Source organism: Macrotis lagotis, chromosome 1 (assembly GCF_037893015.1).
Source record: "Macrotis lagotis isolate mMagLag1 chromosome 1, bilby.v1.9.chrom.fasta, whole genome shotgun sequence".
NCBI classification, from domain to species: Eukaryota; Metazoa; Chordata; class Mammalia; order Peramelemorphia; family Peramelidae; genus Macrotis; species Macrotis lagotis.
In genome coordinates this window covers 311,146,147-311,164,652 of record NC_133658.1, presented here as the reverse complement: position 1 = coordinate 311,164,652, position 18,506 = coordinate 311,146,147, and the positions used below count along the sequence as shown (strand labels likewise).

The 18,506-nt window shown below is 34.2% G+C and overlaps 1 protein-coding gene across 3 annotated transcripts in view; it reads left to right on the top strand.

Moving 5' to 3' along the window:
- The window catches only part of PHKB (phosphorylase kinase regulatory subunit beta), a 256,778-nt gene that overhangs the window by 3,233 nt on the left and 235,039 nt on the right, over window positions 1–18,506 (top strand). Inside the window, exon 2 of one of the 3 annotated variants that reach the window (XM_074211414.1) lies at window positions 210–307. The exons of the other annotated variants lie outside the window; for them this stretch is intronic. Within the exon in view, the coding sequence (XP_074067515.1) occupies window positions 253–307 (55 nt within the window). The 5' untranslated portion in view covers window positions 210–252. The remainder of the gene's footprint in view (window positions 1–209; window positions 308–18,506) is intronic. 3 annotated transcript variants of the gene reach the window in all.

Here is an 18,506-nt window from a genome sequence, read left to right as displayed (position 1 = left end):
GTTTAGACTCACTCATGTAACTGAAAGTAATTTATAATTTAGTAAGACAAAGAATAAGGAAAAAGCAAATTTTGGAGAAAAATTGTAATAACCTAAATTATTCTGTTGTACACTGTATTATATATATTAATAACTACTAATATTGCTTTTGCTCAATTTAATACTGATTGCATCTAACCTTTACTAAACCACTTTGAAAATTGCTGTAGTTTAGCCTGCGACATATTAGACGATTAGAGGGAACACTTTGAAATGGATGCTTCAGAAGATGCAACAGCCACCTCTGCCTCTGTTTTCTTAAGGTCTGGTAAGTGTGTGGACCCAAAAGGGGTTATTTGGTATTTTAAATACCTTTGTTTTCAAGGTGTTTTTTAAAATCCATTTTGAATCCATTTAAATCCATTTTTGTTTTTTAGTTTTTTATGGAAAAATGAAGTATTTTAACTTTCATTAGCCTTAAATTTGAATTGTATTTTGGACTTGGCCAAATTTCCTTTTCTTTTCATTCTTTTTTTTTTTTTAACAATATGTACATATAGTACTAACAGTTGTACTTAACCATTAGGCATTTTAATAGATTTTGAATGAGATGTCTGTGGAGAACCTTGATTTAATTCAAATTTCTTTAACATGTAGTTTCTTTACTATTGAAGTTTTTTATTGAAATCATTTGTTTTTACTTCATCTTCATTTCTAAATATGTCCCTCCTCCCTCCCCTAGACGATGAGTCATCCCTTGTAAAAGTATAAAAGAAAAGAAGGGGGAAACAATTCCATAAAACTAATTAACTTATCACTTGAATTTGAAAATATTTGCAATTTTGAATATCGAAAGTCCTCTACCTCTCCATTTAAGCGAGGGAGGTGCATTTTCTGTTTCCTCATTAAAGGTAAATTTGATCATCATCATTACATGGCATTCAGGTTCTTTTTATTGTTTTTATCATATTTTCATTGTTGCAGTCATTATGTATATTTTTCTATTAAATTTATGGTATATCAGTACATATAATCTCCTCATGCTTCTCTGAATTTCACAGTCCTCATTTCTTACAGCTTAGTAAAATTTTATTATCTTTTGTTGTTGTGTTTGTCTCTTTTTGACCTTTTTTGGCATTTTCCTGGCAAAGATACTGAGTAGTTTGCTATTTCCTTCTCCAACTCAATTTACAGATGAGGAAACTGAGTCCAAAAGGGTGAAATGATCTGCTCAGGGTCATCTAATAAGTGTCTGTGACTGGATTTGAACTCAGGAAGAGTAGTCTTCCAGTCTCCACCATGCCACCTAGTTGCCCCTTTATTAATGGACCACAATTTGCTCAGACATTCTCAGTTTCTAATCAGCTATTCATTTTGTTTCCAGTTTTTTGCTAGACAAATAGCACTATTATGCATATTTTGGTTCATTTCAGACCGTTGTGTCATTGATCTTCTTGGGAAGTATGCATGCCATTGAATGTTTAGGACAAAGAATATGGACATTTTAGTTTTTATTTTTATTTTTTTTTAAAAGTATAATTCTGAATTACTTTCTAGAATGGTTGGACCAGTTTATTACTATCAACAGTATCTTGGTTGGCCTGTCTTTCCAAAACTCTTCCAGAATTATTTTTAAAATTAATATTACTCTTAAAAAATGGTAATTCAAGGAGTATCTCTGCTGAAGGGGAAACTATATTTCTAAGGAAATTAACAGGTAGTTAAAGAATTATAACTACCTGGAAGGCACCTTATCTAATTTGGTCTCCTTATGATTCTTATATTGACAATACTGTATGTAACTTTTCCTCTCTCACAAAAACCCTGTAAAGGATGAGATACAAATGTTATCCTGATTTTATAGAAAAGGCATTTTAAGTCCCAGAGAGGAGACATAAATTTCCCAAGATCAAACAGCAATTTAATGGCAGAGGAAGAACTATTTTCTGATTCCAAGCCCAAGGTTTTTTACCACCTTGCTTGTCAAGGTATAGGAAGGATGAGCTAGGCCTTACAAAGGGATAATCAAAATTAGCCTTATCAACATACTTGAGAAGGTTCTACATAGTAGTTTAAAGGCTAAGAACATTGAAGAGGAATTCTAGAAAATAGTCTTGGTTTGCTTTCAAGTTCTAATTGTGTCACTTGTTAACCATGTGAAATTGAGCAAGTTCTGTCACTGCTCTGCAGTTCAGTTTCCTTGCCTATAAAATTGAAATAATTTGCTTTACTTTCCTCATAAAGTTGAGAAAAAAAGTCATATTTAAACATAAACTAAGGGGGTAGCTAAGTAGCACAGTAGATAGAGCACTGGCCCTGGAGTCAGGAGAACCTGAGTTCAAATCAGGCCTCACACACTTAATTTATGTAGCTCTGTGACCTTGGGCAAGTCACTCTTTTTTTTATTTAATTTTTTTTTATTCCCATTTCGTACAAATGTTTTTCTTACATTAATAAAATATACTTGTTTACAAGTAAACAAAATACCCCTCCCCCCATGAATATAGATAAACTTGCTTGGGTGAAAAAGTAAAGGGGAGAGAAAAAAATTAAAATTAAAAAAAATTATAGTAATAATTGGAGGTATGGCCAGGTGGCGCAGTGGACGAAGCACCAGCCCTGGAGCCACGAGCACCCAAGTCCATATCCAGCCTTGTAAACCCAATAATCACCCAGCCATGTGACATGCAAGCCACCCGATCCCCACTGCCCTGCAAAAACCAAAAAGAAGAAAGAAAAAAAAAGAACCAAAATAAAATAAAATAGTAATAATAGTAGGGGTGGCTGGGTGGCAGACAGAGCATTGGCCCTTGAGCCAGGAGCACCTGGGTCCTAATCCGGCCTCAGATACCCAAAGATCATTCTGCTATGTGGCTCCAGGCAGGCCACCCAGCCCCACTTGCCCTGCACCCTCCCTCAAATAATAATAACAAAAAATGTGCTTCAGTCTTTGTTCCAACACCATCAACTCTGTCGTGAGTGGATCACATTCTTTATGATAAGTCCATCACAAAAGTTACTTCCATATTTTTCCAATGTTGCCATTGCTGATCACAACTCCCTCCTTTCTTATTTCTCCACTACCGTGTACTATATTTTCTCTCTCCTTTCACTCTGACTCTGCTGTAGGGTCGCTGAGTGGTGCAGCAGACAGATCCCTGGTCCTGGGGCCAAGAAGCCCTGAGCCCCCATACCACCCCTTAGGCCCAGAATCCACCTGGCCCTATGGTCCTGGGCAGGCCATCCAATCCCAGCCCCTTGCAAGAAGTAAAAAAGAAAATGTGTTATATCTGAACACTGTCCCCCCATGGTCCATCCTCTCCTCCTTTATTTACATCCCCACCCCTTCCCCCTGCTCCCCCCTCCTTCTTACTCCAGATGTCTATACCCCATTGAGTTTATTTGCTGTTTCCTCTCCTAGCCATCTCTGATGAGAGCAAAGGTTCCCTCATTCCCCCTTGCCTCCCCCCTTCCATATCATTGCAATAGCTCATTGTAATAAAAAAAATCTTATTATGTGAAATATCTTGGACTATTCCCCCTCTCCTTTTTCTTTCTCCCTTTCCATTTCCCTTTTTTCCCTATTGACTCCTTACAGCATATTTTATCTTCAAATTCAGCTTTCTCCTGTGCTTCAACTATAAAAGCTCCCTCTACCTGCTCTATTAACTGAGATGGTTCATATGAATATTATCAGTATCATTTTTTCTATACATGCAATTCATCCTCATTAAGTCCCTCATATTTCCCCCTCTCCTCCAATCTCCATGCTTCACCTGAGTCCTGTATCTGAAGATCAAACCTTCTGTTCAGCTCTGGCCATTCCAAAAGGAACCTTTGAAATTCCCCTGGTTCATTGAAAGTCCATCTTTTTCCCTGGAAGAGGACATTCAGCCTTGCTGGGTAGTTCATTCTTGGCTGCATTCTAAGCTCTCTTGCCCTCCGGTATATTGTATTCCAAGCCTTATGAGCTTCCAATGTAGCTGCTGCTAAGTCCTGTGTGATCCTGACTGCTGCTCCACAATATTTGAATTGTGTCCTTCTGGCTGCTTGTAATATTTTCTCTTTGACTTGGGAGTTCTGGAACTTGGCTATAATATTCCTAGGGGTTGGTTTTTTGGGATCTTTTTCTTGGGAGGATCGGTGGATTCTCTCCATTTCTATTTTGCCCTCTGCTTCTAGAATATCAGGGCAATTTTCCTGTAGTAATTCCTTGAAAATGATGTCAAGGCTCTTTTCCTGATCATGACTTTCAGGTATTCCAATAATTTTCAAATCATCTTTCCTAAGTCTGTTTTCCATATCAGTTGTTTTTTCAATGAGATATTTCACATTTTCTTCTAATTTTTCATTTCTTTGGTTTTGAAGTATTGATTCCTGATTTCTGGTAAATTCATCAATCTCCCTGAATTCTATTCTTTGTCTGAAGGATTTATTCTCCTCAGAGAGTTTTTTTTATCTCTTTTTCCGTCTGGCCAATTTTGCTTTTTAAAGCATTCTTCTCCTCAATAACTTTTTGAGCTGTTTTATCCATTTGACCTAAGCTGTTTTTTAGCATGCTATTTTCTTCAGCATTTTTTTGGATTTCCTTGACTAAGCTGCTGACTTCATTTTCATGTTTTTCCTGCATCTCTCTCTCCTTTCTTTTCCCAGTTTTTCTTCCAACTCCCTCATTTGATTTTCAAAGTCTTTTTTGAGCTCTATCATAGCCTGAGCCCAATTTCTGTTTTTCTGGGAGTCTTTAGATGCAGGAGCTTGTGCTTCCTCATCTTCAGACTGAGTATTTTGATCCTTCTTGGGCTCATTTGCAAAATATTTCTCAATGCTCTTCCTCTTATTTCTTTGCTTGTTCATTTTCCCAGCCTAAGCCTGTTTTTTTGGGGTGTTTCCTGAGCTTTTGGAACACTCCCACAAGGGTCTCAGTGTGTGAGGCTCTGTCCTCCCTCCTGGTCTGTGAATGACCATAAGAGCCCCCCCTCTGCCACGGGCTCAGGTGGAGGGGCCCTGTTGTTCCATGGGGGGGGCCTAGACTGGGATCAGGATCTGAATGTGGTCAGAGCCCCAGAGCCCTGTTCCAGAGGCAGAGGACAGAGCACTCTCTCTCTCTTCACTCCCCTCCCTCAGCTCAATGGGCTCATGCCCTGGGGGCTGCTGCTTACCTGCTCAGCCTACTTCTGTTTCTGGGTCTGGGCTAGGGAAAGACCAGCTTCTGGCTGTGTGCCCTGAGGGCTGGGCTCCAAGTGCTCGCTCTGGTAGAGGTCCCCCACTGTTCTCCCACTTTGTGCCGGTGCTCCCTGGGGTGCAGCTCAGGAGATTCCCCCGCTGCTGTGAGCCTTGGCTCCCAGTGCCCTAGGGCTGCCTCTAGGAGGCTGAAGTTCTTTGGTTCTGGTGGGCCACCCCTCTGACCCCCAGGGAGCAGAGCCTTTCTGCTCTTTTCCAGGTTACCTTGAGTAGGAGAACTGTCTCACTAGGTCCCTTTGTGGGTTCTGTCTCTTGAAAGTTTAGTTAGAGTCCTTAGTTTATGAGTTTTTATTCAGAGAGCTCCTAAGACTGGATCCCTTCATGTCGCCATCTTGGCTCCACCCTGGCAAGTCACTCTTAACCCCATTGCCTTAAAGAAATAAATACAATAAGCATAAACTAATATATTTAGAATGATAATTTAATGAATACTTTTGAGGTCATTGTGAGACATGCTAGCTTTGAAGAGTTTAAGAATTTGCTTTGGTGTCTTTGAAAATTTGCTTGGAATGATCTTTGAATTGGTTGTTTGGGCTTTTATACACATACACACATGTGTATAAATAGAATTTTTTATAGTGGAATTTTTCTGAATATGAAATATCATATTGGGAAGATAAGGAGATAGGTTGAGAAAAAAATCACAACTTAATAGAGAAAACAAATATTCTTAAATAATTTCACCTGAATGTTTTTAGTTGATGTTTTCTTTTTTTTGATGTTTTCTTAATAACAGATGAAATGACATAGTGTAAGAAGTGTTTTAAATGTTTATAAAGAAAAATTTCTGATTAAAATTTTCAAAAAATATAGGAACAGGAATAAAATTTGCCTCTCCCTTTTGTATAGTAGTGTGTAGATTTCCAGCATGAAAAAGTTCATTTAATAGCAATGGGAAAATGTAATCTCAAAGATATGTTTTTATGCATTAATAGTTTGGCGAATTAAAAACCCAAGAATGGTACACCATGGATAATGTGCAATTTTAAATAAATTGTTTGAAAGCATATGTGTAGTAACTTTTTTCTTAGGCTGAATTAATTTATTTCTTGCAAGAATGTATCAAGAAGTATGGTAATCTATGAGAATAATTTTTATTGTTGATTATCCTTAAATTCTCTACAAATTCTCAGATTCTACTAGTATAATCTCATGAGGATGGTACTAAGTTTTGTCTGAATTTTGCATCCCTAGAAGTGCCTGGCAAAATGTTGTGAATTAATGCTTCCTTTAAAATTTTATGTAATGTCAGTGAAGATTTATAACTTCTTGGTGATAAAACATAATGACTATTTACTTCTCTAAGAGGTTTATCATTATTGTTCATTTATTCATTTTAGTCTTAGTAATTTCTGACTATTGTATTTACATAGAAAAGTAATCAAAGGTAATTCAGGTAGATGTTAAAAAATGACTTTTTTTTTCTCCTATGAACAATTTCTGAGACATGATCATTATAGGGAAATATTCCATTTCAAGCTTCAGTTTAACAAGAACCTTATCAGAGAATGTTTTTTGACTTGGCACCAGTAGACCTTTTTGATAGAATTTGATTTCAAAAACTATTTAGTGTAGCCAAAGTTTGAAAGAAAAATCAAGCTTTTTAAACAACCATTATAAATTTAATTAGAGCATCTGTTACATAGAATGGAAAGAATACTGATTTTAGAACTAGGAAAAACCTAAGTTTATCCTGCCTCTGAAGCATGTTAGCTCTCTCTCTCTTAGTAAGTCTCTTAGTGTCTCAGGGCCTATGTTAACTCTCTGAGTGACAAGTAAATTGCTGCTTTTCATTGATGGAGGGGATTTTCACACTGGGGGTTCCATAAACTAGATGAAATCAAATCTAGACTGCCCCTTTCCAAAGAATTCTATTTCCTTGCATTACAGTGCTGGAATGAATTTAGCAAAAATCTCCCCTTCCTGGTTACCTTTTCTTTCCTCTTCTCATCTCCTTCCATCATTGAAATAAGTCTAATTACATGGGCTTTCTCTTTGATTCTTTTGCCAATTTTAGAATTCTACATGAGTTTTGATATGTGTGCCAGTGAATTTAAGCTTTTATATTTTTCATTTATATATTATATATTTATATTTCTTTTGTTTTGACTGCAAAAATCGAAAACAATCTTATTCTTAAGTATTCTCTTGTCAAATATATATATTATAGCAAAATTCAAGTTACTGAATTTTCAGTAAAGCTGTAGAACCCAATTATGTCAGAGTACTAAGTAAGAAACAGGTGCACACATAATTTCTAGTTTGCTTCCACTTCTCTCATTAGCCCATTTCCGTTAAAAGCAGCATAGTTAGGATGACTGTCAAGTTAGCAATGCAGCACAGTGCTTTGCAGGACTAGTTGCAAGATTTAGTGTTCTAGGAATACCTTTATGTCATCTGATATGGTCCCCCCCCCCCTTTCATCGTGGTAGGAAAAACATCTTTCTTTTCCTTTCTTATTTTTTTCTTAAGAGTTTAGATTTGTTGTTGTTGTTGAGTCATTTCAGTTGTATTCAGATCTTCATGACCCTGTTTGGAGTTTTCTTAGAAAAGACACTGGAGTGATTCCAGTAATTTTATAGATGAGGAAACTGAGAGAAAGAAAGTTAAGTGACTTGCCCAGGGTCACACAGCTAGTAAAGTGTCTGGGGCCAGATTTGAAATCATGAGGATGAGTTTTCTTGACTCAAGATTGAGAACTGTCTGCCTCGACAAGTTTAAATTGGCTTACTTTATTCATATGATTTGATGAGTTTATCAGCATCTGACTTGGAATAAAACAATTCTTTCTTCTTAGTTCTTTGATTGATTTAACCTGTATTAGTTTGGTTCAATATATCAATGCCTAATAAATGAAGCTTTTGATATTTTCAGGGTAAACTCAACTTCTCTCTTTCAAACTCAACATTTAGTTCCTTTATAGTAAGTAGCAGATGAATGACCCATCAAGCTTATCTCATTGTTCTAATTTGTTTCCTCCATAAAACACAGGGTAATCAAACTTTGTCAGCACGGTGCCCTATTAGATTATCTTGATTGAGAACCACAAAAATGACCCCAACTCTACTATGTTTTCCTATTTGTCAGTTGTTCTGTCTTTATAATAGGCATTTTATTTACTCACACACACTCAAATACAATAATTATAGATTAGATAATCTGGTAGATTTTTAAAATATCTAAACCAGTTTACTAATGCATTCAGTTTTATAGTTTTACTACTTCATGCATAGTTCTTCATTGTTTTGTTGGTAAATACCAAGGAAATTCAGAGTAGTAGTTAATGATAATTGCCATGGAAACTAATGTTGTGGACCAGTGTTCCCAACTATGATATTTTGAATACGGTTCTTGGATATGTTTGACTCATATTAGTTGCTTGATGGGTTTTCTTTGACCAGTGTGGAATTTTTAGTAAAACACTTGTAAACTGTATTTAACTGGAAGCTCTGATATATTCTTACTATATAAGAAGTTGTAATATAAGGAGATTGAGGAAATAGGGGATATATTATATATGGTTTCCTTACCTAGGCATGTATTTTGTTGACCTTAAAGAAGATATATTCTCTCACTCACTGTCTCTCTCTCTTGCTCTTTCTCTCTTATTGTCATCTGCCAAAATGACACATCACTTTGTAAATGAAATAGTTTTATGATGCAAAGACCTTAATCAGTTCTCAACAACTCTAATGCAGTTACAATAATTTTTCCATCTAAGCTTTTTTTTTTTTCCTACTATTGCTTACTATTTTCTCTTGTAGTTTTCTATAAAGCAGAGTTTGTGGTGATTGGGTGTGAGGAGTGAATGGCAATGAGTTGGAAAGAAGATACTGGTATTATTTTCCTCCAGTTTTCTTTTCCTACCTTTTTGGAAGACTCAAGTCATAGATGAATATAGTGAGAAGAATGTAGAAAGGAAAGAGGAAGGCTGTCTAATACCTAATGCCTCATGTGTGATATTACAGGACTTATTTTGTCTCTTGAAGGTGACATTACTACTTTTTGCACTTATAGGTGTTTTTTTTTAGTTGACAGACATTAAGGAGAAGTAATACTTAAATCCTAAGGAAATAAACATAGTACTCAGTAATCTGTGGCTTAGTAGAGGTTTTCTTTGGTGAGAAATACTCTTAACAGTTGCCATTTTGTTATTTTTATTATAAAACAAACTTTCTAAAGTCTAGAGAGAGAGAGATTCTTATGTGGACATGCAAACTTGGAAAAGGCTATCTCTCCTCCCACCCTTATTAGAAAACTTGTTACTTGAACTAAATTATGGATTCAGAAGAAGTTGTGAAAAACAAAAAAAGTTGAAAGGAATTGATGTGGGATTAGTCTGTCTGAAAGGGTTAGCCTATTGTTTCTCTCATGGTCCTGCTCCTTAAACAGCTTTTTTATACATTGTCTAATTTTTTAAAGAAATTCTACTAATTAAAAATTTAAGTTAATTAGTCACATTTTGTTATGCCAAATACATTAAGGTTAAGGATCTCAAGACAGATTTTTCTTTAAATCTAGAACTAAGTGCTAAGGAGTTTTTCTTTTGTTTTAGTTTGTTTTGTTTTAGGGGAAGGAACACTTTATACTTTGACTAAGAGTGGGGGTAGAGAGTAGATCTTTGAGAAGTTGTCTTTAGGGGTAGTGATAAGGAGGTACTTTTAGAACAGCAAAATAATTTTGGACCTTGGAGTCCTAGGAAGAGGATCACTAGGAGCCTAATTTAAAGATATTCAAAACAAATTTCACTTGTATCAAAAAAATTTATATTGCTTATGCACCTATGAAAGGAATGGGAAACTTTCTTTTCAATACACTTGATCCAAGACTTTGGAAGGTATTATAAATGTGATAAATAGCTTAGTTACATTAAGGTTTGAATGACATAGGAACCTATTTCTCCATATCTTACATGCCTTGAGATTTTATTATTGGTGATCACTTCACCAGTATGCATCAAAATTTCATATCATTATCATAAGATCGTGTGTCTTTAGAATTTGAAGCAAACTTAGTATAGCATGCTCATTTAAAAGATAAGGAAACTGAGACCCTCAAATTTTTTTTTGACCCTCAAAGTTTAGCTAAAAACCATCCTTTAAGTGATGAATTTAGTTGGCTAGTTCTCAGATAATAGGCAGAGACTAATGAAGGTTCTATAGTCAAGCTCATATTTGAAGGAATTCCAGCATGCTGTAGGACCTGATAGAGTTTATACTCTCATATGCTTTTCATTCACAGGGATACCTTAATGCTGCAGTGGTAATCATGATGACATTCACAATTCATGTTTCTGTAGCAATTGATCGTTTGCAAAATACTTTCTTCCCCACAGTCCTGTGAATTCAGTGGTGGAACTGTTAAAGCCCCATTTTGTTGATGAAGAAACTGAGCTTAAGCAACAATTTAACATAACCAGTAATTTCTTGATTCATCCCTTGAACCTAGGTCTTCCTGATGAAGCTCATCTTCTCCCCCCTGTGTCATGCTGCCTCTTGTGATAAAGTGTGAAATTAGATCATAAGTGTGATATGCTCACTTGAATATTTTCTGCCATTTATGCATGCTCAGTTACAAACAATTGACGTATAAAATTCTTGGGTGGGATACAACTGGTTCACTCATAAATTAGGAACCATCGCTGTACTTCTGTTAACTGGATATGTGGACTTCATTTCTGTATCTGTTTCTGAGTCTCAGTCCATAACACTTTGATCTATGCTGTGCTATTTTGTGATGTCCAGAGATAAATGAAAAATTTATTTGATTTGCATTTTTTTGGATTTCAATTCTTGAGAGGTAGTAGGTTCTTTGAGTCCAAAAGTAACATAGAAACTAGGTCTTTTATCAATTACTTTTAACTATTTTCAAAACTCTGCTTAAAAAAAAAGGTAGGAAATTTCTACAAATGACATATAGTCTTGATAAGTTGCTAAATGTCTTCTAATGAATTGTTATTCAATTCATTAGTCCAAAAGTAACATAGAAACTAGGTCTTTTATCACTTACTTTTAACTATTTTCAAAACTCTGCTTAAAAAAAAGGTAGGAAATTTCTACAAATGACATATAGTCTTGATAAGTTGCTAAATGTTTTCTAATGAATTGTTATTCAATTCTTACTCTTTTCATATTTTGGACTCCTGCTATTTTAGTTGTGATTTGCTAATGGTGAAACATTGCCTTTAGTTTTCCTTTTCATGTGTTATTTTAATTTTTCCCTTAGTTCTCTCTACCAATAACTAAATGTACAAGTCGTATTACCTTTAAGTAATTATCCCATATTCTTAATTCTTAGAATGCATAGGTTTCTCATTTTTTAATTAACTTAGGAAAATTTGCTAACTCAAAGTTTATATATTCTTATTAGGATCATAATGTCACAAATTTAAAGTAAGAACAGGTCTAAGATGTCATCTAGTCCAATTTCCATTTTACAGATGATAAAGCCAAAGCTTAGTAAATTAAAGGATTTGTTTGATCATATGAATAGTAAAAATGGCAGATCTGGGATTTGAACTTTTTGAATCCTCTTGAAAGTTATGCATTTACATGTGGGTATAATTACAAGACTTAAGGGACAGAGTAACACATTTGCCAAAAACTACAGAAAACCTTTCTGAATTAGGATTGAAATATATCATTTTTTAAGAAAATTGGTAGTGAGGATAACATGGACATGGGATTCAGAAAATCAGGAGTTGAGGGAATAGCTCTAAAACTTTTTTATCCTCTCCTTCACTACTCTTAACCTCCAGTTTTCTCAGCCATTAAATGAATTTTTTTTGCATATTTCTTGCCTCATCACATGGTTATGAAGAACCTGCTCTGTAACATGTAAAGTTTAAGCAATGCTTTTTATCCAACTTATTGTCATATATAAATGATATGGGCCTTTCTTATATTCCTTTTTTGAGGTCTCCTGTCCTTTGGATCAATATAATTTGCTTCTATTTTCATATGAAGCATTCACAACTACTTATTAATAATTATTTCTATAGATATTTTAATAATAGGTAGATTTTAAAAACTCTATATCTCACATAATTCTTTCTTTTTCATTTTAGTCATTTACCAAACTTAGCCGAGTTGATTTGTTTCTGAATTACAATAAAGATATAGGTTTCCCATGAAAAAGTATATTCTTGCTGTTATTTAAATTCTTCAAGTTTAGTTCAGGTAGCCATAAGTGAAGTCTAAAGAGGATGAAGGTGTGAGAGTGTGAATAATCGCACTAGGTTTGGAAAATTCTTAACAGTTTTACATTATTTTTCAGCTGAGGATTCATTTGAGAAATGCCATTTCAGTTGCTTAACCTATATTCCCTCTGGAGACTTCTTAGGCATGAAAATAAGATAAAGTTTTTAGTTTATTGAAATTATCTTTCTCTATGTGGTTTGTCATAAACCCTCAAAACTGGTCATACTTGAAGAGAATTATGAATCATTATTATGACTAAATTAATCATTGTTATTTAGGATTCATTAAGAAAGTAAATGTTCATAGCTGATTTGTTTTGTATTTCTCCTTACTGAGTTGAATAGCATTTGTTATGCTTACATTATATCAATTTTCTGTATTTTTTATTTTTATTTTATTATTATTAATATACCTTTATATATAATTGATTACCTTAGGGAGAAAAACCAAGAATTAACTTTGTAGCACACTTCACAATAGGATAATGGGAAGTTCAACAAATCTCATTCTAGAAAAATGTTACACCATATTTCTCCATGTATAAAACACATCCTTTTTCAAAAAATTTGGGTTCTAAAAACTAGATTTTTTAAAATATGTATTTCCCCCCTTTTTCTCACTTGTTGTCTTTGCACTCATTATTTCACATTTGTTACCAGTATATTAGGTTCCATTTTGCTTTGTTCTGCTCAGAAAAGATTTTGGTACAGTGCTGAATTCAAGTTCAAAGTGATCCAGTTTACAAAAGTGAATGGAAATCATGCTGCTGAACATCAGTTTGGTCTTCCTCCAATTGAGAAAACAATCTGAGACTGGCTACAAGAAGAAGAAGAAATCCTACTGAAAACATCCTGGCAGAAGAAGGTCATGAGAGACAAGATAGCAAAATAGCCTCAGAGAATTGAAGAGGTGGATTGGAGATGTGGGCAAGTAAAATCACTGTGTCCACAAAGATGATTCCATGCTGAGGCAAGAAGAATTGTTGAGGAAAAAGAAGTGACTGATTTCCAAGGAGGACACAACTGGTGCTTCAGGTTCATGAAAGGGAATGCACTAAGCATGCATCCATACACCAGACTTGGACAGGGAGAGCTTGTGGTCAACCACAGCCCAGAGCCCAGCAGGATTGCTGTCAGAGCTTCTCCTAAGACAGTGATCATCATCAAATACAGATGATGAGTTAATGGATGAGAGTTTTGACAGTGATGAAGAGTTGTATGAATTTTATGATGAGTAAAACTTGAGTTCAATAACTTTATGTTATATATTTTTTTTCAAATTTCAGATCCCCAAATTAAGGTGCATCTTAGTCATAGGAGCGTCTTATACATGGGGAAATATGGTAATGTATATATACATATATATGTATATATACACATACACAAACACACACACATACACATATACACACATATGTATGGTATCTCCTAAATCTTAGTGGTTGTAATAGCTAATATATAGTAAGATATTTGTGTGTACACACACATGCATATATGGTATACTGATTACAACTTCAAATTTTTAGGATTCAGAACTTTTTAATGTATTTCTTAAATGATAGCTTTTTCTTTTCTTGATATGATTGAGTAAGCAATGCTGTCAAACTTAAGAATGAATCTGTATTGGCCATATAGTGTCTTGGAAAAAACAACAAATTAACATTACTTATGTTTTATTGTATTTTTATATGTTAAATATTTCTTAGTTACATTTTCATTTTGTTCATAACACTCTGAGTTTAACTCCTTTTAGACTAGCTCTCTATGATTTATTTTAGATCCTATGATCTTAATAACATAGCCTTAAATGCCCTTGTCTCTTAAGCAATAATGATACATTTCTCTTATTTTTGACTCAGTAGTAACGTCTTTATACTTGACCAATTCTATGATGGAAACCTTATCTGACTTTTTGATAAACTGGTTCCTGTTTGATTGGTTAGGATATCACTTATAAAGAATTTATTATTGTTAGGCAGCTAGAGAGTTGTAGAACAGGAATGTATATAAATCAGACTTTTTGTTGATATGTGAAATATTATTGACTATTTACTTTTAGGAAGCTTTAAAATTATAGAATAACATTTGAAATTTTTTTTTATGCAAGGCAATGGGGTTAAGTGACTTGCCAAAGGTAATTTTTAAGTCTAAGATCAGATTTGAACTCAGGTCCTTCTGACTCCAGGGCTGATGCTCTGACCACTGGGGCACCTAGCTGCCCTATATTTGGCATTTTTTTTAGGTTTTTGCAAGGCAAATGGGGTTAAGTGGCTTGCTCAAGGCCACACAGCTAGGTAATTATTAAGTGTCTGAGACCGGATTTGAACCCAGGTACTCCTGACTCCAAGGCCGGTGCTTTATCCATTATGCCACCTAGCTGCCCCTATTTGGCATTTCTTGAAGGATTCTATTTGGTATACACTAAACATTTAGAGAGACCATACATACCATTAATATTTTATACTTTTTTACAATGAACATTATTTTCCAGTTCAATCAAATTCTATTAAAACTTGAATATATTTAAGTTTATTACATTTTTAAATGTTTTAGGAAGGGTTTATTTTTTATTTGTTTTAAGAATCTTTTCTAATTTTCTGGCTACAAAAGATAGATACCATGTGTATCTACATGAGAAAATATATTTATTACCTGAATTTATAACCTTCTGAGAGTAGTATGATGACTTGAGGAAAAAATATTTATCTAAATGTTTAAAACTGGCATCAATTTCAAGCTTATCCTCTTGGTTATGTTGTTTCATTTCTGTAGAAATAATATTAAAAAACTTCAGTTAATCTGATACTCTTCAATTTCATATTTATTTATAACCATAAAAATCTACATAACAACAAAGATGAAAAGCTAACAGAGTGAAAATTAATTATAATTTGAAATGACCAGATACAAATGTTTGAAGTTTGAAAATTACCACTAAATTCTTTTATATTTTGCTACATATACAATGTGATGTTTATGCCTCAGGTAATGCAATGAATTTAAACTTGCTTGTTGAAGTCTTCTTTGATGATACATCACCTTGCCCCTAAATTTGGAATCATGGTGAAGCATGAAGTTCAGAGTCTCTTGGGTTTTTTGTTGTAGTGGTGATATGTTTCCATTCTAATACTTTATTTTTATCCTGCTTAATATTTTCACATTGAAAGAATTTTGATATTCTGAGTAAATTCAAAAAGTGATAAATTATATATCATGGTTATATTGTAGCATCAGAGACCCAAGTGCAAAGTGGAAGCTATTTTGTAGAAATTACTCATCTGCAAAGAAACTGATGTAAAAAATATCTATCAGTAGATAGCATCTTTATTAGCATAGATTTTTGTATTTAAGTCTAGAAATCTTAAACCTGGTATTATTCAGGTGATAGTGAAAAAAGAAGAAAAGAGATTTGTTATTAATTGATGTAGGAAAATAAAGTATAGAAATAAGCCTTTCAAGTTTTGCATCTGAGAATAGAAACAATTTCTAAAGTAGAATGTAATGAAAATACATTTGTTGAAAAGCAAGTATTAGACTTGGAATCAGAGGGTCCAGAATTTTCTCTCACGTATGGCATATATTATCTTGGACTAATTACTTCAATTCTTTGGACCTTAGTTTCTCATCTGCAAAATGAGAAAATTTGATCAGATTGACTATTTAGGAAACTTCAATTTTTAAATCCATAATTCTTTAGTCATTTGAAAAAAATATATAATTAAGAAAATGTCTCAATTAGGGTGACTAAAAATCCTTGAATCTTCTTTTTTCCTTTGGATTGGTTTTTAGCAGTCCAGTCTTTTTCTATGTTTCAGTCTAGAACAAAAAAGAATCCCTTCTAAGCCTTTCACTCATTCTCTCTTTACACAAATAAGGCATCTTATATAAAAAGAAAAATTATGTAAAGAGCGAATGTATCAAGAACTTCACAGACTAAACAATTAATTTTCATTGATAATATATTTAAATATACTATATAAAGATACAACTTAATGTTTCTAGCAAAGTATTTTTGTCATTAAAATGATAAAATAATTACTGTTTTTGAGTAATTTAAATTCTGCTATTGAGGCTCAAGTGGGTAGACATATAGCAAGCAAACAAATATTTGAAAATGGGAGGATCACTCAGTTGGGGGGGGTGGATGGGAGAATCTGGAAATATTACCATTATGGGGTGGTTATATCTTGAAGGAAAGTCAGAATTCTTTTAGATAAAAATGAGGAAATTTTGCTTTCTAGGTGATGGTAGAAGCTCATGCTGTCATAAGAAAGGGGAGATAGACTCTCCAGGAAGGAGAACAACAGGTAGATTAGTTAGCACAACAACCACACTGAGCCTCAGAACAGTTTGTGAAGGCTTTTAAATGCAAAACTCTAAAATGTTATTGTGCGACATGTAATTTCGATAGAAATGTAACATTTCTTATATTCATCCAGCAGAGTTCATTTGATCTACTCTTACTTTTGGTTGTTTGGACTAGGCTTTAACCTTCCGTCCCCATTTGCCCTGGGGGTGGAAATAATGCTCTAATTTCTGCCATGTCAGTCAGGCTAGGTTTTACCTAAAAGGTATGAAAACCATCATTGAAACTTAACTGCCTAAAGGGACTAAAAGCTCAGGCTGTTGCTTTCAGTTTCTGATTGCCTAAGTACAAAAGCACCATGAAAAGGAGCTCTAGATGCTCTTTAATGGCTAGAAAATGATGGGCAACTCAGGCATAAGAGCTCTGCTCAGCTGAACCTGCTTTCCCCCTGTCGTCAATGCTTCCCTTTGTTGAATATCCTACCATGGTTTTATTAATTCCTGAATGACTTTCCTCAGGAATGACTTGAGTCAGGCCCAACCTGGAGTAAGCTCCCTCAATCTAATATATTACTAGTAGAGTATTAATTGTTCTATTTAAAAGGCAGCAAAGCTCTCTGACATTTTGGTTGTTTTTTCAAGAGTAGTCTTCAGTGTGGTCCTGGGTTTCGGGCTCCTGTTACCTACTCCTTGCTCAGCTTGCTTCTTAATCTTGTCAACTGGACTATGAATTAAGGATTTGGCATCCTTGTGTTTCAACTTTTCAACTTAAAAACTTTAGAGTTAGACTAGATCTAGCCCATGTTCCTGATTCCAGAGAGTGATTCCACAACTCCCTAGTCTCTCTTCTTGCACACCTGCCCACTGTTTAGTCTCATGACTTAAGTTTCTACTTTCCTTTCAATCACCCAACCTGTGGCCCCTGACATCAGTTTGTTAGTCTCTACTTTAATCCTTAACTCTTGCCTGAAGTACTACTGTAGAATATTTTTAGAATTATTTAATTCAGCTATGCTTATTTGGTTATCAATTATGTGGTAATTGTGGCATTTGCAGTGTCTGTTTATACAATCTATATCTCATCTCTTTACCTTGGTTACATGTGTCTATCATATAGCATGAACCCAGGTGTGCTCAAGAGGCATATAGTCTCCTTGATTTATTATGACCAATCTTGCGGAATACATATTAAAATAATAGTCTCAATTCTCAGGGAGTTAACTAGCCAATTCAATTAGCCTATTATTTCATTCTACAAATATTTATTGGAAGGTGTGTAAGGCATAATGTGTGAATGCTAACAAGAAGAAAAATTAGGTATTAATATAAATTATGCTGATTTTCTCCTCTTCAGATGTATTCGGTAAGCATCAAGCATCTCTTTGATAAACTCAAGTGCTGATTACCTGTTAGTTGACTGGTGGGAGAGCTATTTTTTCTTATCTTTTCATATTTTGCACATCTATGATTAGAGTAAAATAATGTAAATAGTCATCAATTTCTGGTAAGTTTTTTTCACTCTCCCTACTCCTTCCTCCATAAGTAATTGTAAGATAAGATTTCAAAAGATCTATAAAATAATTATGAGAATTGAGGGAGATATTTCATGTTAAATATGCATTTTTTAAAAAATAGAAAACAGAAAGCATTTTATAAGTTACAAAAAACTTTGGTTGTTTGAGGCTGATTTCCATTATGAATTCATTTCAAATAGTGGTGATCAAATTTTTAAAACATTTTCTTTACTCCAGTCTCTAGATCAATTTTTGGCTATTGGCGGGGG